The sequence below is a fragment of the Phoenix dactylifera genome, chromosome 8 (genome assembly GCF_051530095.1).
Source record: "Phoenix dactylifera cultivar Ajwa chromosome 8, Ajwa_hap1_PhDact_Kaust_v1.1, whole genome shotgun sequence".
Taxonomy (NCBI): domain Eukaryota; kingdom Viridiplantae; phylum Streptophyta; class Magnoliopsida; order Arecales; family Arecaceae; genus Phoenix; species Phoenix dactylifera.
Window position 1 is genome coordinate 27,410,540 of NC_143197.1, and position 24,204 is coordinate 27,434,743.

At 49.6% G+C, this 24,204-nt stretch overlaps 2 protein-coding genes across 2 annotated transcripts; both read right to left on the bottom strand.

Annotated features, from left to right (window-relative positions):
• Nucleotides 1–40: 40 nt before the first annotated feature.
• On the bottom strand, nt 41–22,001 carry LOC103717892 (putative methylenetetrahydrofolate reductase (NADH)). Its single transcript, XM_026808768.4, has 12 exons — nt 21,479–22,001; nt 20,457–20,639; nt 20,022–20,082; nt 19,848–19,930; nt 5,729–5,902; nt 4,991–5,164; nt 4,816–4,916; nt 4,596–4,707; nt 3,157–3,237; nt 2,828–3,005; nt 594–928; nt 41–360 (listed from the first exon to the last, which is right to left on the bottom strand). Exons 1-12 carry the CDS (start codon nt 21,695–21,697, stop codon nt 277–279), a joined length of 1,785 nt encoding a protein of 594 aa, XP_026664569.3. The 5' UTR covers nt 21,698–22,001; the 3' UTR covers nt 41–276.
• Nucleotides 15,472–17,313, bottom strand: LOC149753056 (uncharacterized). The gene is made up of 2 exons (XM_089925042.1): nt 16,573–17,313; nt 15,472–16,491 (listed from the first exon to the last, which is right to left on the bottom strand). The coding sequence occupies exons 1-2, from the start codon at nt 17,164–17,166 to the stop codon at nt 15,577–15,579; spliced, it is 1,509 nt and encodes a 502-aa protein (XP_089781168.1). The 5' UTR covers nt 17,167–17,313; the 3' UTR covers nt 15,472–15,576.
• Nucleotides 22,002–24,204: the final 2,203 nt, after the last annotated feature.

Below are 24,204 nucleotides of genomic sequence, written 5' to 3' on the forward strand. Positions count from 1 at the left end.
TCACAACATGCAGCAGATGGAATGACATAAGAGACCAAAGTAGCAGACATGAACTCAACGGCTCATTGAATTTATTAATGAATTAAAATAGCATGACTGACATGAACTTGCATGTTCTGAAAAATTCAATTCATTCCATTTGCAGAATAAAACTGGATATTCAAAGCCATGTGCTGAGCGATTTCTGGCTCTTGAACTGCCTTTCAATCTGTTTTAACTGTAACACGCCGTAAATGAAGGAAGTTGCTAGGCCTTGAGTAAAAGAATTGTCTTAGTTCATATATCCTTGAAAGCAGCAAAAAGATCTCCATGAACATAATCATCGTCGACAAGACTAACCAAAAAGTAATTACTCTGCACCTGAAAACATGAAATGATCAACTTGTTCAGCACCTAATGAACTTCCAAAAGAATAACTAATAAATGAAAGTGTGTGTGTGTGGAGAGAGAGAGAGAGAGAGAGAGAGAGAGGCCTGCTGAACGTCTAAAACTGCCACTTGAAAGTAAAAAAAATGGAAGGTGTTTAGGAAAAAAATCTACACAACCTTCAATCTAATATCTCATATACAAACATGATTGTGTGTCCAACGTACCTGCTCTAATAATTCCCTAGATGGGTCACCGTGAGGAAACAAGCATGCCCATCCCTTCGTCCAGATCTCAAATGCCTCATCCTTCCAAACCATAAAGCTTGCAGGATCAACAACAGTTGGTTGGACGATCTCTTTGGCAGGGAAAACGCCCCATGTCACTGCATTGACTGCATTTGGGGCAACATTGGAGAGACATTCCCCTTCTCTGTTCACAGCAATATATGTGAGAGATGGAAATCCCTTGCACTTTTCAATCAGTAAATTTATCTTATCTTTTGAACAGAAGAATTCAAGATAAGCCTTCTGATAGACGTATCCCCCTGGTCCACCCCACCCTGACAAACACAATAAACAAAAGCATTATTAGAATGTGCCACGGAATAGTAACATGTATGGGAAAAAATGTTACTCAGAAAGCAAGGACTTTGCATTGAAACAAAAATCCAACACCAGATCTAAAATTCACCTTCTTACCCAACAACCCCCCACCACCACGATGAAAAAAAAAGAAGGAAAGAAGGAAAGGCTTAAGAATGAACAGTCATATATGTTACTAGAAAATAATTTATATATACTCAACTAAGTCTTAATCCCAAACTAGTTGGGTCAACTACATGAATCATTTTCCTCCATTTTGATATGTTTAGGATCATAGTTTCCTCCATGAATCCTTTATTAAAGCAGGTTGGATAAAATGAAAAAATAATTAATGCACAACCCAAAATTCAGAGTGATACTTCTAGTGCTTCATTCTGAAACCTTGACAGTAGCTCAAGGTTTAAAGATTTGCAGAAACCCTTTCTGTTGTAACTAATAGGAGTCTCCAAATTATTGCTGTTAGTTATATAAATTTGCCTAGCTACCTCCATGCTCATAAGCTCTATAAGTTTAGCTATATACAGTTTCCCTCATTCCCAACACTTAACAAATCCAATCCCCTTCCTCAAGTGGGGCCTCTTCTAATCTCACAAGAAAGCAATAATGCATGAATACGACAAAAATACAAGCATTAAACAGGAATATGTGAAAGTCCGAGCTACTTAGTAATGATAACTTTGCTCTCTGGTTCTTCCAAGTGAAAACTTCTAAAAACTAAAATTTTACCACATATTAGCCTTTATATTCTAATTTGTGTTATGTTAATAATAATGTCATGCAATCTATTCATTGCCCACCTTCTTGTACATATGACAAGTTTCAGTCCAATGTCTGGTGAATTAGTCTCCTGGTTGCCATTATCTTGTGGTTATCCTCAAAAACACATGGGCACATCTCCTCTGCCATCAGTGCTGATCTGCATATGTACCATATTTTTCGCTTATATTTTCATTCTTTATGATACCAAATCCAAGGTGAAAAAAATAACCAGTCAACATCTTAGAAGCAAGGATCACTAAAATTGCCATCGATCCTCATTCTTGAACAAGATCCCATTCTCTCTTCTGCTCTGTTTTCTGTCGCACACTGAATTTTGAACAACATAATCATTTCCTCCAAATATCATTCCTCTTTAGGCCCTAAATTCTAAAATCATCCCTCTCTAGGTCCTATTTTCACAATGCACATCTAAGAGGAATTAAGTATGAAACCATTCCTAATCACGAATAGCAGGTTTAGTTCATCTATGATAACTAATAAGTGCAAGGAGAAGGTGGCTTATGCCCTAAAATAACTTATGGCCGTGACTTATTCATATTTATAATTATATGTTAAAGGAAAGTTAGAACAAAGTGCAAACATTTACATGTTTATATTAAGAACTCAAATTGTAGTAAGAGCCATCCATATGCAATTTGAGCATGCATCATTGCTTTGAACAATATGCAAAATTGCCTTGAACAATTTAAGTTGAAGTACCATAAGTGATATCATTTCATAGAAAGCAATAATGCATTTTCCTGCAAGCAATTCAAGTCCTCTGACAAATTTATATTGAAAAAATAACAGAAAAAATGGTGTTTGGCCTACAGTCGTTAATCGTTATCTATTCTCTGGCTAAAAGAGGTCACAGGTCACATTCCAAAAAAAACCATATTAAATTTCTCATTTCTCAAGGTCCTTAAGATAGATGAAAACAAGTCTGATCATTTAAAATAAATTGAATTTTATATGCAGAAACATGATTTCATTTTCAAAAAGGAAGTCATGCTTTCCAAGTCAGGGACCGGCTCAGAGGTCATATAAGAACTAACAAATACTTGACCTTGAAGACGTTTAGAATAAATCTCACTTACCAACAGTGGGAGAATCAGATTTCTCTCCATTAATTGCAGGTTGGCTATTGATGGTGAGAAAACCCTTTAAGATGATTTCTCCCAGATGTTCATCAATTATCTTTGTCTCTGGCTGAAGCCCATCTAGCTCCGACCACGGGCTACTTCTAAGTTTTCCCAGGCAGAAGTTCATGAACCTCTGTCGAATGTATTGTGGGAAAAAGAGTAAGATCAGCCTTTCATGTCCACAAATATGCAGATATTCTTCAAGCAAGAAAGATGTAAGAACCATCTGAAATAATTCATAAAGAAGTGTTCCAGAGCAACAATAATCAACTATAGAGGAATACCTCTTTGATGTCATTCAGAGATTTCAATGGGATTGCCCATTCCTCTTGAAGCTTCTTGTCCCGTGCACGTGGGCGCATGAACTGTCAAACAGATAATAAGTTTTAGATATAATTACCCTGACACTGACATACAGTGTGAGTAAGCAGACAAAGCAAAATATTAATCATTTAAATAGCCCTCGGGAAAAAAATAAATTTAAAAATAATAGGTTAATCTAACAGCTAAAGAGCATTACCATCTACCATGAGCTAAAATAAAGAGACGGTGTCTTGAAACAAGCTTTAGCAATGGTTTAATATCTTTCACTTATACTTTGAGCTAGTGTTGTTATCAAATCCCCAACCAAAAACGCGAAGAAGAATAAACATTCTGAAAAAAAAGGACTACTCTAGAAGGGGCTATATGCCAGTTCGTTCTTCTTAATGCTAGAAGGGGGAAAATTTGAAGGAAATAAAAGAACTACCTAATAATAGTACTGTAAGTCAAGCAAGTGAACAATTCTTTCGAGAATGGCATGTCCAGAAGTTTCTGATTTATAAAATTCTAGAACATTAAAGTTTAGCCTAAGTTAGACGATTCACAGGCTTTGATCAAGACTGTCAAAAGTTCTAATGGTAAACCATGAAAGAGATGACAAATAGTGGAGAAGATAACCAGGGGTTGAGTTGTATATGGTTGGTGTCTGCCAGAAATTTTAGTGCTTGATGTGGGCTAAATTTAGGACATATGAATACTGTCAGGAGCAGTTTTTCAGCATGGCTATGACTGATCTGCGTAAGATCTCTCTAATGCAGATAAGAAAAGGAAAGCATTAATGGGAAAGGGCTTTTGGCAGCTAGACATGATAAATCATACCGTTGGTGGATTTTTATTGGGTTCTGGAGAATCTAAGGGGGTTTCAAAAGCCAGTTAAAAACAGGTCCACTTTTCAATTTTGTAACAGCAGACATGGAGAAAAGTTGGGAAACAAAGGAAAAGTTGGAGAAGAGAAAGAAAGAACATGAAAGGAAATAAAGAAGAGATTATAGGACTCCTACATTTATCTTTATCTGAATCAACTGAACCAGTCTATATTCTAGCCCTCATCTTATCTTTGATGGGGCTGCATTGGCTAAACTACTTCAGTCCATATAGGACTAGAAAAACGGGGAACTAATAAGCAAATATAAGTTATTTCTTTTAAGGTTACAATTTTTTCTAAAGACTCAAAAAGTCTTCATCTGGTAAGTTGAACCCTGCATGAGGTCAACATTTTAAGTTATTTTGGACCCTGTATGAGGTCAATATTCGAAGTTTCCAGCACCCAATCTATTGTTGGCTGCACTATATTCCTATTTATCACATATCATTTTGACAAGGAAAAGTCAAAAAATACAATACAGATACATTCTAAAAGTGCAAAATGTTGTGATTGGAAATTTAGAGATAATTTGGTGACCTGGTAGTCTGTAAGGGCTCCATATGATGGGTTATGAGAATCTCCCCACCTCCCATGTGGGTACTGGTCCCAACCAAGAGTCCTTGCAATGTAGCTTTTTGGACGATTAGCCCTGATCCATGGTACAGAGAAAGTTAGAATGCGATCATGACTGAAGAATATCATTATTATAACATTCTCTGTTTACAACAACCATGAAACTCTGAAAAGGAAAGCATACCAAAAGATAGGTCGAACATCTTCTTTAGCACGAAAAACATTTGTTGGTCGCCTCCATGGTAAGGACCTTGAAATCTTAGATTCCTCAATTAATCCAAGGTTCTGCAAACATATTTTCTTGAGTAACTCAAAAGAAAAAAGGGAACATGAAACCGTGATATCAAACAAAATATCACCATTAATATGGCCAATGCAGACTTCTCCATGTTTAGCGTGTAAAGATGCAATGTCTTGATCCCGTGAGCTAAAATCTTATTGCACATCTCGGTTCCAAGGTGGATTCCATATGCCTTGACAGCCTCTTCATTTTCTTTAATAGGCTCTAGGGCAGCTGTAATCTCAGGTGGTATCTGCAGAATACCATTAGTCATATCATCACCCAACAAAAATGCAAATTTACATGTACCCTAAAGGCATTACTCATATATGTTGAACTAGACCACTTAAACATATGATTAAAAAGCAACATCAACAAATTCAGATATCATCCAATAAAAGATAGAAACAGCATGTTTAGGTGCAGAATGTGAACTTGTTGGCTTGGCTTAGAAAGAAGGCAAATGGAATTATCTCTAAAACTCAGGACTCTGTGAAGAGGTTTATTGTGCAAAACATTGGTTAGGTTATTATTTTCTTTATGTGTGCAAACCAGTCACCTGACTCCATCACTCAGCAAGCCCTCCGGAAAATGTAACTTTGTAAACTTTGCAAAAGGACTAAATTGTTTAAAGTAACAAATAATGCAGGAGTTCAACTATTAAAATGAAAGGAACATCTACAAAATCCCATTGATGAGCATAAATGACACTGATATACCAGATTCAGCAACTAATATCATGTAACTTGATATCTGTACGTCCAAGAATAACTTAAATTTATAAAGAAATAAGTAAATTCTGTAAAAGGGAACTTACCCTAGTTTTACAAAAACCAGTCATACGCAAGAAGCCCTTATAGTTGTTTATTGGCATTATACCAGGAACGATGGGACAGGTTATCCCAATTTGACGGCAATCATTCACAAACTTCAGAAATATGTCAGTATCATAAAACAACTGGGTGATAATAATATCTGCACCAGCATCCACCTGTCAAAGAGAACAAGGGAGTTGGGAGAGAGCAACAAATCAATGCAATGAAAGAACAAAAATGAAGCAAATAGAAATAAATTAACAATTCAAAACTTGAAACATGATTAATAAGTATCTTGAAGCATTTAGACAATAACTATATATTATATGAGTGTGTTAAATTTCTTGATGCACCATAATATAAAATGGTTGTGATTCCGCAAGGATTATTTAGCCTCTTGGTTCCTTACAAGATTTAATGATCTAACATGTATACAAATTTAGACAAATTTTACACTCTTTCATAATAAGGATGTTCATAAAATGACAAGAACAACATAGACATGGTTATGTTGGAGGCATGCTAGAACTTGGATCAATATGATCTTTTATGCAATGACAATGGCAAAAGAAATAATTGCAATAAAGGAATTGCATGGATATACTACGTAGCAATGCAAAGCCTCACCCAAGCTAAACACAGACCTGCACGAGTCCTCACATACTCCTCCCGTTTAAGCCTTGCCATCCTCATCAGGCTAAGAGTCTAAATCTAGTCAAATCCAACTACAAACACTACGATCGGCCCATTGTCAACCCCAAATTGGCATGTGCTGTGGTCCACGTAAGTCATGGACCAAGTCTGCCCCGATACCATTTGTAATAAACCAAGACCTCACCCAAAAAAGCTGGCCGATGTGGAAGTAAACACAAGCCGGCACAGATTCTCGCATCCTAGCCATTGCATCACCAACCAGACCCAACCAACATCATAATGGCATTGCAATAAACAATATATCAAATTTTTTTCCTACCAAACTGTTACGGGGGAACTTAGCCACCATGCCCCACGTGACCGGCACGCGCGCCCAGGAAGACTACGGCAGCCCCTTGATCCAGCAATCCGACCCCGAGTCGGACATCTTCGGCTCCGCAGCCCGACCCCGAGTCGGCTGCCCCTTGATCCAGCAATCCGACCCCGAGTCGGACATCTTCGGCTCCGCAGCCCGACCCCGAGTCGGCTGCCCCTTGATCCAGCAATCCGACCCCGAGTCGGACATCTTCGTCTCCGCAGCCCGACCTCGAGTCGGACATCTCTCGACAACGACAGGCTATTCCCCAGAGGCACGCCGCGGCCCTCTGCTCCACTACCCCCAGCAACGGTCGTATCCGGCGCTGCTCCACGATCCCCTGTAACAGCCGTACAAAGCGGAGCTCCACTACGCCCTGTCATGGCCGTACCCAGCGCTGCCCCACGACGCCCTGTAACGGCCATGTCAGTGGCAGCTCCATCGTGCTACACGAGGACCAACCCCCCAAAAGGACCCCCCAGCCTGGTATATATGCGGCTGGGGGGAGAAGGGGGAGGGTAAGCAAGAACTTCCAGAGCATTCTCCTACTTGCTACTATTATCTTTCCTTCTCCTCCAATCTCCTCTGACTTGATCGTCGGAGGGCCCCCACTACCCCAGTGGTGGTGCGAGGCTTGCTTGCAGATTTTTCGGTGGAAAGTGGAGCGCAATCAACACCAACCAAGGCAACCCAAACGGAACCCCGTTCACACCGCTGTGCCAATCGTTCTCGGTTTGGACCACCAGCAACAGTTGGCGCTAGAAGGAGGGCACCGAATCTCAGAGCGATCGTAATGACACGGCGAGGTGGTCGTGGAGCTTCCAATGCCTCCGGTCGCGGGGCCTCTCGCGCCTCCGGCCGGGAGGCCGCTGCGTCTCCAACACATTCTCAGCAACACTCCACCGTTCCACCCCCCATTCAGATGGTCGAAGCCGCTCAGTTCGACCAGTTAGCCCAGCAGGTTCGCACCCTCGCGGAGGCAGTGCAGAACCTGCAGGGTGTGATGTCTCGGGCGCCGCAGCGGGCCCAGGAGCCGCTGCTCCCTGAGCGCTCACCTGTCCTTCTCAACCCGCGCTCCTTCCTCTCCCATGGGGAGGAGCGCCGGCGCGAGGAAGATTCTCGAGCACGGTCCATTCTGCCGGGACCTTCCCATCGGAGCTGCGCGGGGTACGAGAGGCGGGCCCGGGTGCGTTCCCAGACCCCCCAGTCCTCAAGGAACCCGCGCTCCAGTCGGTCCCCCTCTCGGTGCACCTTGTCTCCCATCCATCGGTCGCGCTCCCTGGACCGGCGGGTGGACGATCTCCACCGACAACTCCAGGTCCTGAAGGGCCACTCCAAAGATCCCTTCGCCGACTTGGAGATCTCCTCCCAGCCGGCGCTTGCCTCGAGGATCCTGCGGACCCCGAATCCGCCGGGGTTTAAAATGCCGGCGATCGAGCCCTATGACGGGGCGGCGGACCCGCGGGATCACGTCGAGAGTTTCAGGACCCTTATGCTCCTCCACGGAGCATCAGATCCTCTCCTCTGCAAGGCCTTCCCGGCGACCCTCCGTGGCCCGGCAAGGGCGTGGTTCGCCGGCTTGGAGGCTAACTCAATCCAGTCCTTCGACCAGTTTACTCGCCTCTTCATCACCCATTTCGCCGTCAGTAGCCGGCGGCGACTGGTCTCCGACTCCCTCTTTGATGTCCGGCAAAACGAGGGAGAAAGCTTGCGGGATTATCTTACCTGCTTCAACAAGGCTACGCTGGAAGTCCGGAACCTGAGCCAGGAAGTGGCTCTTTCAGCCCTGAAGCGTGGCTTCCGAAAGGGCAGACTCACCTTCTCCCTGGACAAACGCCTGCCGCGGAGCTTCCCGGAGCTGTTGTCCCGGGCGAACCAGTATGCGGACGTCGAGGAGGCGGCCGCCCACCGGAGCAAGGAGGCCGCCGAGATCCCTCCAAAGCTCGGGAAGAAAAGGCGAAAAGAGGCACGCCAGAGGAGGAGCCCGACGCCTCAACGTCGGCGCAGGAGCCTGTCGCCGGCGAGGAACCACGGCGCCCTACGCCCTCGTTCTCCGCCCCGACATTTCAACCGGTACACTCCTCTCCTGACTCCCCGGGCCCAGATCCTCATGGAAATCAAGGGGCGGGAGGACCTCCCGGTCCCGAGACAGATGAAGAAGATTCCTGGGAGGAGGCCCTCTCGGGCGTACTGTGAGTACCACCGGGACCACGGCCACGACACCGAAGACTGCTTCCAGCTTCGGGACGAGATCGAGGCTCTCATCCGCCGAGGGCGTCTCGGTCGATATGTGAACGATCGACGTCCCCCCGCAGACCCGCGTCCGGCCGATCCGGCCCCTCAGGAGCCTCGGGAGCAGAATCGACCTGTCGCGGGCGTGATCCACACTATCACTGGGGGCTGCCCCCGGCCCGAGAGGAACGCAGGGGGCTCGACTGAAGCGTCAGGGGCAGCCGTCGCAAAGAGGCAGAGGGTCGGTAATGTAATCACTTTTTGTGATGAAGATGTAAAGGGGGTTCAGACCCCCCACGATGACGCCATGGTGATCTCCCTCACTATGGCAAACTATGATGTAAGGCGTGTTCTTGTGGATAGTGGAAGCTCAGCTGATATTTTGTTTTACGAGGCCTTCCAAAAGATGAGCTTGTCCAGACAATTGTTGCACAAAACATCCACCCCCCTCATAGGATTCACTGGTGACGCTATCTCGGCCGAAGGTGTCGTTGAGCTGCCTGTGACTGCGGGCGTTGCACCCGCAGAAGCCACGGTGCGGCTCGGGTTCTTGGTCGTCCGTGTTCCCTCGGCCTACAACGCTATCCTCGGACGACCCGGACTGAACGCCCTTCGCGCGGTGGTCTCCACGTACCACTTGCTCATGCGGTTCCCCACGGCGGCCGGGATTGGAGAGGTCCGAGGTGACCAACCGACCGCAAGGCAATGTTTCCTAGCAACTCTCAAAGGGAAGAAGCCCGTAGAAGCCTTAAGCGTCGAGTCCCTCGACGCCAGAGACGAGGTGGCCTTGCGGCACAGGGAGCCGGCCGAGGGTGTGATCGAAGTTCCCCTCGAGGAAGGTCGCCCGGACAGGACGATCCGGGTCGGCGCCAATCTCGACCTGGGAGCTCGAGCCCGGTTGGTGGAATTCCTCCGAGCCAATGTCGATGTGTTTGCCTGGTCGGCGGCCGATGTACCTGGGATCGACCCGGAGGTCATTTCTCACGCCCTCAACGTCGACCCGACCCACCGACCGGTAAAACAGAAGAAGAGACACTGTGCCCCGGATCGGATCCGAGTGGTCGACCAGGAGGTAGACAAACTCTTGGAGGCAGGATTCATAAGGGAGGTCAGCTACCCGGAATGACTGGCAAATGTCGTACTTGTCCGGAAGGCGAGCGGAAAGTGGAGGATGTGCGTCGACTACACCGACCTGAACAAGGCATGCCCCAAGGATAGCTTTTCGCTTCCGCGGATAGACCAACTGGTCGATGCGACTTCCGGATATCAGCTGCTGTCTTTCATGGACGCCTTCTCCGGCTACAACCAGATAATGATGGCTCCACAGGACGAGGAGAAAACTGCCTTTATAACAGACCGGGGGCTGTACTGTTACAAGGTAATGCCCTTCGGTCTGAAGAATGCTGGCGCCACTTACCAGCGCCTCGTCAACAAAATCTTCAAAGAGCAAATCGGCCGGAACATGGAGGTGTACGTGGACGATATGCTGGTGAAGAGCCGCCATGCAGACCAGCACATCGCGGATCTGGAGGAGACTTTCGCCACCTTGCGGAAGTTTCACATGAAGCTGAACCCAGCGAAGTGCGCCTTTGGCGCTTCGGCCGGGAGGTTCCTCGGTTTCATTGTCAACCAGCGGGGGATCGAAGCCAACCCGGACAAAATCAAGGCCATCCAAGATATGTCCCCTCCGACCAAAGTGAAGGAGGTTCAGGAGCTCGCTGGGAGGGTCGCCGCGCTCGGACGATTTGTGGCAAAATCGGCCGAACGCTGCCAACCTTTCTTCAAGGTGTTGAAACGCCCGAAAGACTTCCTCTGGACGGCCGAATGTCAAGCAGCATTCGACCAGCTCAAGGAATACTTGGCGTCTCCTCCCCTGCTGTCCAAGCCGCAAGAAGGGGAGATGCTCTACCTCTATCTGGCGGTCTCCCCAACCGCAGTCAGTGCGGTACTGGTTCGGGAAGAGGCAAAGCTCCAGAAGCCTGTGTACTACATCAGCCGGGTCCTACGGGATGCCGAGACGCGGTATACGAAGGCTGAAAAGATCGCCTTCGCGCTGCTGACCGCGACCAGGAGGCTTCGCCCCTATTTTCAGGCCCATTCTGTCACCCTCTTGACCGATCAACCGCTGCGGCAGATCCTCAGCAATCCAGAGAATGCGGGACGGCTGGTGAAGTGGGCAATAGAACTTGGTGAGTTCGACATCCGCTACCAGCCCCGACCCGCCATCAAGGCCCAGGCGCTCGCGGATTTCCTCGCTGAGTGCACGGTGCAGGAGGCGGAACCTAGGTCGCCGGAAACACCCAGCCTCGACCTCCCAATTTGGACGCTTCACATCGATGGGTCGTCGAACCCCGAAGGTGGAGGGGCCGGGCTGGTCCTTACCAGTCCAGATGGAGTGATAGCCGAGTATGCCTTGAGGTTCGGATTTCCAGTGACCAACAACGAGGCGGAGTACGAGGCCCTAGTCACGGGACTCAAACTCACCAAGGAGCTCGGCATCCGACGCCTGAAGGTCTTCACCGACTCCCAGCTGGTGGTCGGGCAGGTCCGTGGAGAGTTCGAAGCCCGGAACCCGACCATGCAGAATTACGTCCGGAAGGTGCAAGCACTCATTCCCGACCTCGGCAGTGTCGACATCCAGCAGGTCCCAAGAAGTGAAAATGCCAGGGCCGACAGGTTGTCCCGCTTAGTGAGCGCAGACGCGCACAACTTGTCGAGGGCGATCTACCTGGAGACCCTGGATGCCCCGAGCATCGGCGAGGCTGGAGCGGTGATGGCGATTGATCCAGAGCCGTCTTGGATGGACCCGCTTGTCGCCTACCTCGCCGAAGGGATCCTCCCTGAAGACGAAGATCAAGCTCGGCGACTTGTTATGAAGTCCGCCCACTACGTACTCTATGAAGGGAGGCTGTATCGAACCTCGTTCACCGCCCCCCTCTTAAAGTGCCTCCGCCCCTCGGAAGCGGCCTACGTCCTCGGCGAAGTCCACGAAGGCGTTTGCGGATCACACTTGGGGGCTAGGTCCTTGGCGCATAAGATCATGAGGCAAGGCTATTATTGGCCTACCTTGTTGGAGGACTCAAAGGATCATGTACGGAAATGTGACGCCTGCCAGCGCCACGCCAACGTCCAAAGAGTCCCTTCTGTCCCCTTGGCACCAATCACTGCACCCTGGCCCTTCGCCCAGTGGGGAATGGATATCCTCGGACCATTCCCCGTCGCTCCAGCTCAGCGGAAATTTTTGATTGTTGCAATCGACTACTTCACCAAGTGGGTGGAGGCAGAGCCGCTGGCCACTATCACGGAGGCGCAAGTCCGGAAGTTCGTGAAGAAGAACATCATTGTCCGATTTGGGGTACCTCGGGTCCTCATCTCGGATAATGGTCGACAGTTCGACAACAAGCATTTCTGTGACTTCTGCGAGGAGTTTGGGATCGAGCATCGGTTCACATCTGTGTCGCATCCCCAAACCAACGGCGAGGCCGAGGTCACAAATCGGACAATCCTCCAAGGAATCAAAGCGCGAATCGGTCGGACGGGGCAAGCTTGGGTCGAAGAACTCGAGAATGTCCTTTGGGCGTATCGGACCACGCATCGGACCCCTACTCGGGAGACGCCTTTCAGCCTAACCTATGGCACGGAAGCCGTTGTCCCCGTGGAGCTCGGACTCCCCTCACCTCGGGTGGCCGCGCACCGACCCGAGGCCAATTCGGAGCAACTTCGAGGGAACCTGGATCTCTTGGAAGAAGCAAGGGAAATGGCGCAGGTTCGGATGGCGATGTATCAGCGGAGGGTGGCCCGATATTACAACTCCAAGGTCCGACCGAAGCTTTTCAGAATCGGAGATCTGGTGCTAAGGCGAGCTAAAGCATCTCAACCTGCGGAAGGTGGGAAGCTAGCGCCAAATTGGGAAGGCCCGTATAGGGTTCGCTGGGTAAACCGACCTGGCTCCTACCAGTTGGAGGCCCTAGATGGTCGAGAAATTCCAAGGAGCTGGAATTCCGCTAACCTGCGGATGTATTACCAGTAGAACGACAATGCCAGAAAGACAGTTCAAAAATGTATAACACTTTTCATTTCAATAATTTCTGGTTACAATGGCGTGCTCGTGTGATTACAAGGAATTCCCAGAGGAGAATTAGGGTGTAAAGAAAGTAAAGAAGAGGTGGAGACTCCGAGGAGCTGAAGATCTGGGATCCCGAAACCTCCATCCGAAGCGGCTGCAATCCCGCCGGGAGTGGGTGCTTCCAACCGGAGGCGCCATCGGCGTCTCACGAAGAAGACGAAGAGCCGGCGCGGATGAAGAAGAACTGGACGAAGGAGAAGTCCACACTGCTCCTACCCAGAGGCGCCATCCACGCCTCACGAAAAAGACGAGGAGCCGCCGCAGACGAAGCTCCCGCTGCCTCCAGGGGAACGCCACCTCCAAGGGATATTCCGGTCCTCCCCAGTGTTAGGGGAGAGAAGGAATACAAGGGAGAAGAGCATATGGAGGCGCGGTCCCGGATCAAGCGCCTGGTGCGGAGCTCAATCGGGAGGCCGAACTTCAAGGAGGGGAGACGTGATCCCGGATGAAACGCCTAGAGCGGAGTTCCGCCGGGGAGAACCTCCTTGTTGATCCCAGATGAAACGGCTAGTTGGCGGAAGTCGCGAAGGGCGCGCCTCCCGTTCCTTCGATAGGGGTCTCTCAACCATACGCCGGAGAGGAGGCCCACGATCCATGGCAACCTGAACAGCTCCGGCTTGGCAGGCTCCATCGCACCTGCACCTATATTTATAGCCAAACTGCGGCCCCCCGGTCGTTCCGCTGCGGGTGGCTCCAATAAATGCGGGCGCATTGAATCCGGAGCCGATCCGGCTCTCGAGGCGTATCTTCCCGCGATTTCCTACGCGTTATTCTCCTTAATCGCATTCTTCGTGCAGGACACTCCGGGTGGCCTGTACCCCTAGGTCCACATATCTCCGCTCGCGCCCAGGCCGCATCCGCCTCGAAGAACGCGCGTATCGCGGCCGCTTAACTGACACTCCTCGCAAGCAGCAACTGGCGATCCGATTTCCCAGGTAACCCCTCAATTAGCATTTAATGCCCATCTGGTGTTCCCCAGGCGACGCTTGGAGAGGAGGAGAAACACGATCGCAGCTGGCCACGGAGAAATCCCGTCGGGCGGCAAGCGACAGGCGCACGACCAGCGAACGGAATTTTCCGAGGCTCGGCCCTCGGATGCCAGGCTAACCCGATGATCATCCCGGGAGCAGACTAGCCTGAAGCCCCGACCGGTCGCCTCGGCTTGCGCCAGCCTTGGCCGACCAACGAGCGGAATTTTCCGAGGCTCGGCCCTCGGATGCCAGGCTAACCCGATGATCATCCCGGGAGCAGACTAGCCTGAAGCCCCGACCGGTCGCCTCGGCTTGCGCCAGCCTTGGCCGACCAACGAGCGGAATTTCCCGAGGCTCGGCCCTCGGATGCCAGGCTAACCCGATGATCATCCCGGGAGCAGACTAGCTTGAAGCCCCGACCGGTCGCCTCGGCTTGCGCCAGCCTTGGCCGACCAACGAGCGGAATTTCCCGAGGCTCGGCCCTCGGATGCCAGGCTAACCCGATGATCATCCCGGGAGCAGACTAGCCTGAAGCCCCGACCGGTCGCCTCGGCTTGCGCCAGCCTTGGCCGACCAACGAGCGGAATTTCCCGAGGCTCGGCCCTCGGATGCCAGGCTAACCCGATGATCATCCCGGGAGCAGACTAGCCTGAAGCCCCGACCGGTCGCCTCGGCTTGCGCCAGCCTTGGCCGACCAACGAGCGGAATTTCCCGAGGCTCGGCCCTCGGATGCCAGGCTAACCCGATGATCATCCCGGGAGCAGACTAGCCTGAAGCCCCGACCGGTCGCCTCGGCTTGCGCCAGCCTTGGCCGACCAACGAGCGGAATTTTCCGAGGCTCGGCCCTCGGATGCCAGGCTAACCCGATGGTCATCCCGGGAGCAGACTAGCCTGAAGCCCCGACCGGTCGCCTCGGCTTGCGCCAGCCTTGGCCGACCAACGAGCGGAATTTTCCGAGGCTCGGCCCTCGGATGCCAGGCTAACCCGATGGTCATCCCGGGAGCAGACTAGCCTGAAGCCCCGACCGGTCGCCTCGGCTTGCGCCAGCCTTGGCCGACCAACGAGCGGAATTTCCTGAGGCCTAACCCTCGGATGCCTGGCCTAGCGCCGGAAGAGTTTCCTGAGGCCTAACCCTCGGATGCCTGGCTTAGCGCCGGAAGAAGTTCCTGAGGCCTAACCCTCGGATGCCTGGCTTAGCGCCGGAAGAAGTTCCTGAGGCCTAACCCTCGGATGCCTGGCTTAGCGCCGGAAGAAGTTCCTGAGGCCTAACCCTCGGATGCCTGGCTTAGCGCCGGAAGAATTCTCTGAGGCCTAACCCTCGGATACCTGGCCTAGCGCCAGAAGAATTTCAAGAGTCGGGAGTCAGCGAGACGCTACCAAGAGTTAAAAAGAAGAAGGACGAAAGTGAAATGAAGAAACTCTATTTGCATTAACTTTCATTGTTTCAGGGCCGAGACCCATACAACTTGGCAAAACGCCAACACACAAAGAAAAGAACGAAAATACAGAAGGTCAGCTTGGAGGAACCCCCGGGTCGGGAACGCCGGCCACGTCCGCAGAGGGTAGGGAGACGGTTGGAGAAGCAGCAGGCAATGGCGCCGGAGAGGAGTCGAGAAGGGAGATCCCACTCAGGTCAATTTCGGGGTACTTAGCCGACACCCTTGCCAGGCCTTCCTCGAAGCCTAAGACAAAGGAGTCGGACCCCGCGTCCGACATGTCACGGACGAACTCGTCAGACTGACGATAGGCCTGTACCGCCTCCGACATATCACGGGTGAACTCGGCGGACTGACGATAAGCCTGTACCGCCTGACGCCCGATCTCCGCACTCTTCTCGGCCAGCGCCGCCTCTGCCCGCTCTATAATCTGAGCCTTCGCCTCCAAGACCTTCGCCACAATCCGGTTGTCCGCCTCGGAGGAGACCCTCAGCAGATCAGCCTGAGCCTCCTTGTGCTTCGCCTCGGCAGCAATGCGAGCAGCCTCAGCCTCCTCCAGGCGCGAATGAAGCTCCTGGTCGCTCGCGCGGGACTTCTCCAAGGCCGACTCCAATTCGCCCAGCTTGGCTTTAAGAGACCGGGTTCGGTTGCGGGCGTTGTCGGCTGACCGCTGGGCCTTCTCCCACCTCTCCCGGTAGTCGGCAGCCTTCCGGGACTGCTTCTCGGCCCGCTCCTCCGCCTTCTTGATCTCGCCCTCGAGACCCGAGGCAACCTTGAGTTGCTCCTGAGCCTCCAACAGTTGCTTCTCGAGGGTGACGAAGCCGAGTGCCCGCTCTTCGGCCACCCGGAGCCTCATCTCGAGGTCCCTGGTCGTCCTCCCCACCGCAGCCTGACCTCCCTCCTCTACTGCCTTCAGTTGGCTCTCGGCCCTCGCCAGAAGCCTCGCCTGTTCCTCGTAGCACTCCTCCAGGCGGATCATGTACTGGGCGAGCTAAGAGATAGGAAAAACGAGGGCGTCAGACGGGGATCAACAGAGCCTATAAATGATGAAAGCGACCGAAAGAACACTCACCGATATGAGACAGACGCAGCTGGCAGCCCCAACGTCAGGGACCCTCATCTCCCGGACCTGCCTGCGGTCCTTCTCCAGCAGTACCGTCTCGATGAGGTTTCGGGCGCCGGCGAAAGTGAAGGCCGACCCCGACTTCTCCCCGGAGTCGGACGGTGGTTCTGCAGCCTTACCCTTACCCATCGCTTGGGGAAGAGTCATGCTGACCATGCTCGGGGCGGGGACCGCCCCTGGAATTGACAGGGTCCCGCTCGGCCGGGGCCTCGGCGCGTCCCTCCTCGTATCATTCGGAGCCGACCGAGTCAAAGGCTGGGCTGGGGACCGATCACGTCCGACCCGTCCATCTCGGCCGCGCCCGGGTGATGCCTCCGGAGAAACGGTAGTCTCGGCATCGGAGGGCTGATACAGCGTCAACTCCCGGTCCGCGCCCGCGGCGTCCCCCTGATCGGTGGGTCCGGACCCGTCTGTCGGCGTCGGAGTCGCCTGCCGGCGGGACTTCTTCGCCGGTGGGGCCCCGCTCGGAGGAGCTCGTTTCTTCCTCCGGACTGCTTCCAGTAGGGACGTCCTACCAACAGCCGTTGCCTTGTCCGACCGCATGATGTCGTCGATCTCTGCAAAAAGGACGAGGTGGTCGGAGGTTGAGAAACTGAAGGAAAGAACGAGACGAAAGAGGAGAAAAGAGCTAAAAAAGAAATGGTGGCGGGCTCACGGTCAGTGGGGACCGAGCTCAGACCAACGTTCACCAAGGTATCCTCGGAAATAAGGCAAGCCACCGAGGGGAGCCGGCCCTCGGCAACCAACCCCTTCAAGACGGCGACGCCATCGGATTCCTCCCTCGACAACCTCGATAGGCCAATCGGGGACTTCATCGGCGTCTCCCAGGTTGCCCTGATTCCCCAAGAGGGATCTACGTCAATGAAAAAGAAACGCTCCTTCCAGCCGTGAATGGAGGAAGGAGCCTCCTTGACGAGGCCGCACCCTCGCCGCGCCGCAAAGCACCACCACCCTTTGTCCTGGGGGTGGCCGCTCAGGCCGTAGCATTCCCAAAAGACATTCAGGGTGGCGGGAACCTCGTGCATGCGGCAGAGAACCTGGAAGGCCGTCAGGGCGCGCCATAAGTTCGGCACCAGTTGCGTCGGCGCCACTCTTAAACCCCGAAGCACCTGCACAACTAAGTCCGAGGGGGGAAAGCGAAACCCAGCCTGAAGAATGCCCTCATTGATGGCGACCTTCCCTGGAGGAGGATGGGACATCCTCTCCTCAGGCCCCGGGAGCGTAACATTGCAGGCCTCGGGAAGGTGGTATCGAGCCACGAACCTATCTAGGTCTTCAGCGACCAGCTCCGTCTTAATGCGGTCTGCTCTCACTTCGCCCATCCCTAATGGCCAGTGAATCTACGGTCAGGACGGGGTCAGGAAGGGGGAAAGGACCGGAACGACTGGAGTACCCTAATACAAAAGGAGAAAGTATGGAGAGCCTTAAATTGAAGAATGGGGCAACTCACCGGAAGAGAAGGAAGAACGGCTCCGAGAGCGTCAAAGGAGGAGCAAGCGAACAGTCCGACGGCAATGACGGCAGCGCAAAGGAGAAACTCGAAGATGTCTGTAAAGAGAAAGGCGGACGGAGGAGGGCCCCCGGTTAAATAGGCGGAAAGGTGGGTGACGCCTCGGTGACGCCAGAGGACGCCTGGCTGCCGAAGGGTCGCTCGCGCCCCAAAGGCGAATCGACGCCATTAAGGAAGGATGTCCGCCGAAATCCTCAGACTGCCAGGTCAGCAACAACCGCCATACGCCATAAAGAAGGCGGGGAGCTCGAAGCGCGCGCGCCTCTCCGAGGGATGGCGGCAATCTCGAAGCATCACTCCCTTCACCCGTTCCCCTTCTGGTTCCAGACTCGGAAGTGGGGGGCTACTGTTACGGGGGAACTTAGCCACCATGCCCCACGTGACCGGCACGCGCGCCCAGGAAGACTACGGCAGCCCCTTGATCCAGCAATCCGACCCCGAGTCGGACATCTTCGGCTCCGCAGCCCGACCCCGAGTCGGCTGCCCCTTGATCCAGCAATCCGACCCCGAGTCGGACATCTTCGTCTCCGCAGCCCGACCTCGAGTCGGACATCTCTCGACAACGACAGGCTATTCCCCAGAGGCACGCCGCGGCCCTCTGCTCCACTACCCCCAGCAACGGTCGTATCCGGCGCTGCTCCACGATCCCTTGTAACAGCCGTACAAAGCGGAGCTCCACTACGCCCTGTCATGGCCGTACCCAGCGCTGCCCCACGACGCCCTGTAACGGCCATGTCAGTGGCAGCTCCATCGTGCTACACGAGGACCAACCCCCCAAAAGGACCCCCCAGCCTGGTATATATGCGGCTGGGGGGAGAAGGGGGAGGGTAAGCAAGAACTTCCAGAGCATTCTCCTACTTGCTACTATTATCTTTCCTTCTCCTCCAATCTCCTCTAACTTGATCGTCGGAGGGCCCCCACTACCCCAGTGGTGGTGCGAGGCTTGCTTGCAGGTTTCCCGGTGGAAAGTGGAGCGCAATCAACACCAACCAAGGCAACCCAAACGGAACCCCGTTCACACCGCTGTGCCAATCGTTCTCGGTTTGGACCACCAGCAACACAAACCATGAGAGAGTTACAAGCGCTGAGACAACCATAGGCCCTAAACACTAGCCCAAATAAATGACAGCACTGTTGATATTTCAACAAATCACTTGTTATTATTATAGCCCCACTAGCACCAAAATTACACCAATCTATTAGCAGATTTGCTATATTGACTTGCCTCGAACACTACTAATCTTTGTCATGAAGCTAAATTACAACCATCAGTATTTACAGGACCGCAGAAACCACCTGGTGCCACAACCATAAAAATAAAGCCTTTCACTTAGGAACAGCCTAGTTACCCAAATACTGCCCAGGCACCATTTAGTGTCCCAGTTGCCTGCATACAAAAGGATGCTTTCTATAACCTCATTCATCTAAAACAAGAATAATGACTTCCAAGTATGAATGCGATGGCCAAACATAAGCAACATGAAGAATACTTTTTTAGCATGTAATAAAACCACAGCTGATCTGTTTTCATATCCATTACAACTCTAGCCTTGTGTTGCATCATAACTATGTTTCTCGATAGTATCTTGCTATCATGCCAGATTGTCAAATGCATTTAATTTTGCAGCTTAAAATAGCAAAAGCATTTAACAGTCAGTTGAAGACAAGATAGCATATGAACCAAATGAGGAAACTGAAGAAGGAGGTAACACACCTTTCTCTTCAAATAAGCAAGATCATTGCTGTAGGCTTCTAATGTAGCACCTCCTTCACATTGTATCATGTCGGGGTGTGCCTCTGAGATGCAAGATTTGTTTTTCAGAACAGCTCATAATTAGCAATGCAACAGCATGTACTGATTGTAGTGGTTGAATCTATAAACACTCACCTGGATAGCCAGCAACAGTTATGCCAAAATATTCACCATACTTAGATCGAATGTGCTGCACCTGCAAGTTAATTGAAGTGACCATGCTTTAGTACAAGATTTTCTTTCTGCAAGGCAGCTCGAAGAACTAGGCAGCTAGTACAAGTTCTAAAGGGAAAAACATCATAAGATGTCAAAGCTCAGCCTTATAGAAGGTGAAGTAAATATTTCAGAAGTCCACAAAGTGCCGGTAACGAATAGAATAGTTTATAAGTCGAAGCTATAGGCGGTTTGGCACCAACGGTGAACATAGATTTTTTTTTCCTCTACTAAGGTAATGTCTCCAGAAACCAAAATTAACTACATATATGAGACAACTTCCATAATTGAACTCTCACTCCAACAAGATGGAATAGCTTTTATAAACAGAGACTGAAGACTATAAAGGAGCATTACCAGATCAAGGGCGCAGGCAAATCCACCAGCAACCTGAACAAACTTATCCTGACCATGAGGAGGATCCCCTCTTAGAGCCAAAACATTCTGAATCCCATTGGTCTTGATGGTGTCTAGGGCATGGTCGATCTTCTCCACCGGCATGTTAGTGCAAGTTAAGTGCATCATTGTTTCCACACAGATCTGGAAAAAAGAATCAGCAAACTCATAAATGATACAACATTAATCCTCATCCGTAATATTTATGTTCAGTACACGTTAGATTTCCTCTATCCTTTTAACAAGTAGCCAAAAATTCTCTCAATATTTTAATTGGATATATAGATTTTTCTTTAATTTGATTTTCAGGATTCATATCTCAGTTTCGAAAGTATTCTACATAAATGTCTTAACAAGCACTGATATTAGTAACACTGTAACACCGTTAGTAGTTATTTAGTGGTGCCACTCCGCATCAAGCAATCAAACCCACTTATCACATATGCTAAGTAGTCCAAAGACAAAAAAAAGACTTTAATTAAATGCAGCTAATAAAAGCAAGCCATGATAAGCATCAAAAAACAACTAAACAGAACAGAGGAAGCAGCAAGATATCTCCAGTTCAGAGTCCTTCATACTCAGATCTGCAATTCAAACAATAAAATGGAGCGAAAAGAACAACTTCCAAGAGAAGGTGGCAGCGAAAGTTCGGAAGCGTGAAAGACAGCAAAATTTGAACAGCTTAAGTTTCAGATCGACGAATGCCAAGAAGCAAAAAGTCCAGATCTGAATCTTATCCACCATATCTTGAAGAAAAACACCGTTAACTACAAAAAGAAGCAACTTTAAGCTACAAAATTTTCTGAGAGATCCGAGCAGAAGGCAGCATCAAATCACCTTCAACTACCCGATCAAGAATGTATCAAAAAAAAAAAAAGACGATCAAGAACAATAACAGATCCAAGGAAACAGGATCCTGACGAGTAATAGAAGAGTAACAAGAGCTAAAGAGAGACAGGAAAATGACAGGCAGGATCTGATACCATGTTCTGCATGCGGTTGGCGATATCGAGGGTGAGATCGGCGGTGGAGCCGCCGGCACCCCAGGTTATGTCGCAGAACGAGGGGTTGTGGGCGACCATGCGGTCCATGCGATCGAAGAGGTTCTCCACCCCTTCCTCCGTCTTCGGGGGGAAGTACTCGAAGGAGAACACCGTCCGGCCCTCCCCCTCCGCCGCCCGGATCTTCTCTATCACCTTCATCTCTTCTTCTCTTCTGAGCTCTCTCTCTCTCTCTCTCTCTCTCTCTCTCTCTCTCTCTCTGTGCTGCCGTTAACGGCGTTTGGGCGTCGTCCGAGAAGCGAGGGGGCGCGCAGGCGAATACCTACCGATGATGGCTTTATAAAGCCGAAATTTAGAAGGCCGAAAAAAAGAAAAAAAAACAGAGAGAGAGAGAGAGAGAGCCTTGGATTTGGATCTGCCTGCCTCCAACTACTGCAGTGGATGAACAGTCTCTCTCCTTTCGGCGTCGCAATCACACACCAACCCACTCTAGTTTCCTCCATCCATTGGGCAAATACGAAATGGGGTAGGTCAAGGTCCAGGGTGGGCTTGGTTGGGGAGCCCATGATCACTGACCCGTTGTTACTTGTGGGTTAAGTGCAACTGCATCGGTGTTGCACTGGAAAGGCTCAATCTGCATCATGTTAGGTGCAATTTAGCTTCTACATAACTATGATCATCCAATCTTTTCTCAGCTATTTGTAGTTTAGATTCTAGCTTTATAAAAAATGCTAAAAGATCATTCATCCTTTCTTATGTGACAGTCAAATGACTGACCAAATATACTCTCCAAGTATTAATTTATCAATGATTGTCGCATAATGAACTAAGCTGTGACTAGACAAATGATCTATGACGATATGACGATGTTCATGAACTCAAGCCTCGAATTAATGGTCATACCCCTCTTCTTGGCAACTAGAGATCATAGATTCGAGTCTTCAGTATTGCATCTCAAGTATTTAAACCTAGGTAATCATAGTGCAAGCAGGTCTCTCTTGTTTTCACCCGGAAGTATTTGTAATGACACTAGCTTTACATCAATCAGCTGAGGGAGCGAATATCAAAATTTATGGAAATTCATTGTTCACCTACCCAGGTTGACTAATTTTTTTTCCAAGGCGAAATTTGAATTGATAATTAATTTACTAGTGAGTACACGATCTTTTGACCTTTCAAGGCAGATCATGAATATATATGGTTGATTTGGTCCTGACCAATAGCAATCATTTTCATGTCACTATAGGTAGTAGTTTGCAATAAAATGGTTCCTACTATATATTTTCTTAACTAATATTATAAGCTGCCCTTCATAGGTGCGATCCATGGGCAGATGATCAATTATAACGTTTTGGTCATGTAAGCGCATTAGTTGGTGCACATAATTGGATATGCGTGCGCACCATATTTATATTACTTTATTTTATACACTGAAAAGATTGAGTCGTCTTTGCATGATGATTTAAAATGCTCATGGACTCCTCTTTACTAAACCTGTAAACCATAGCCTTGATCTACTCCAGGGACAAGTGCAGTATCAAAGTAACACAACTTGGAAGACCTTCAGCACCGATCTCTCTTGCTGCAACCTGCTTTTGTGGAGGTTGCCACCTAGCTACGTGACACTTCCATCCAAACATGAATCACTTAAGGTGCCAATAAATTTGTCTGGTTATGCTTGTTATCCTATTATCATCCTTAAAAGTAGACGGCTTTGTCGCAGCCACTGTAGAATTGTCATTGGACACAGATTTTTGAAGAGTAAAACCACTCCATTAATTACATGCCCACGAATAATTTCATCATAGAGATTGGTGCAACTCGAACTGACTAAATCTATTGTTGCCATGCCTATGTTGTTGGTTAATTATGAAGTTATCAAATCAGTATTAATATATCCTATAGACCTAAAGTATTCTCTTTAGGAGGTTGTGTGCTGAAGTATGATAATCCGAAAAAATTAATGGCACCTAGCTAGCAATTGTAGAACTGGTGACATTGGCTCAGTATCTTCTTTGAGCAAAACATGGTCTCAATATATATCGTTTTCTATGACAATTCTTGGGCTGCCAAACCTGGAGACTTCTCCCCTAGCTCGCTTACCAACCGCAGGGCGACTTTACCATGCTTTTTGGCTTAGAAATGTAGGGACTTGGTCGTCATGTAAGCGTCACTTTTTTCACTGGCGAGTGATGCGAACGTTGCTGAAGACTATACTTCTATTTGTTTGCTCATAAATGGGTGAAAGTAATAGAGTAATCCAGCTATTTATTCTCAGACGGAGACCCCATGCTGAAATTTTTTTGTTCCGGTTCACCAGACCTGCTTGATCACCGAAAGATCTGCAGATGTGTCCTCCAGCATGGAACCGTTGCATGGGGTCATTCTTTTTTCCTCACAAAAGAACGAGACCCCACATGATTTGGTGTCGGCGTAGAATTAGTTCATTAGAGCCTCTCAAAGTGTATGCATGGAAGAGCGACATCATAGTAAATTTCATTTTGAAGTCACCTTTTGCAGTCTAAAATTAGCCAACTATTGTCAGATCAAGTGTTTCGATAGATAAAAAAAATGTGTGTTGATTGGTTTATGGACAAATAGTCGATAGATTCAAATAGCCAGAAGGGCCAGATGCATGTATAATTGTCAATGTTTAAGTATCAAAAAATTTCGGTCTGCGCAGTTTTGGACAAATAATAGCACTTAAT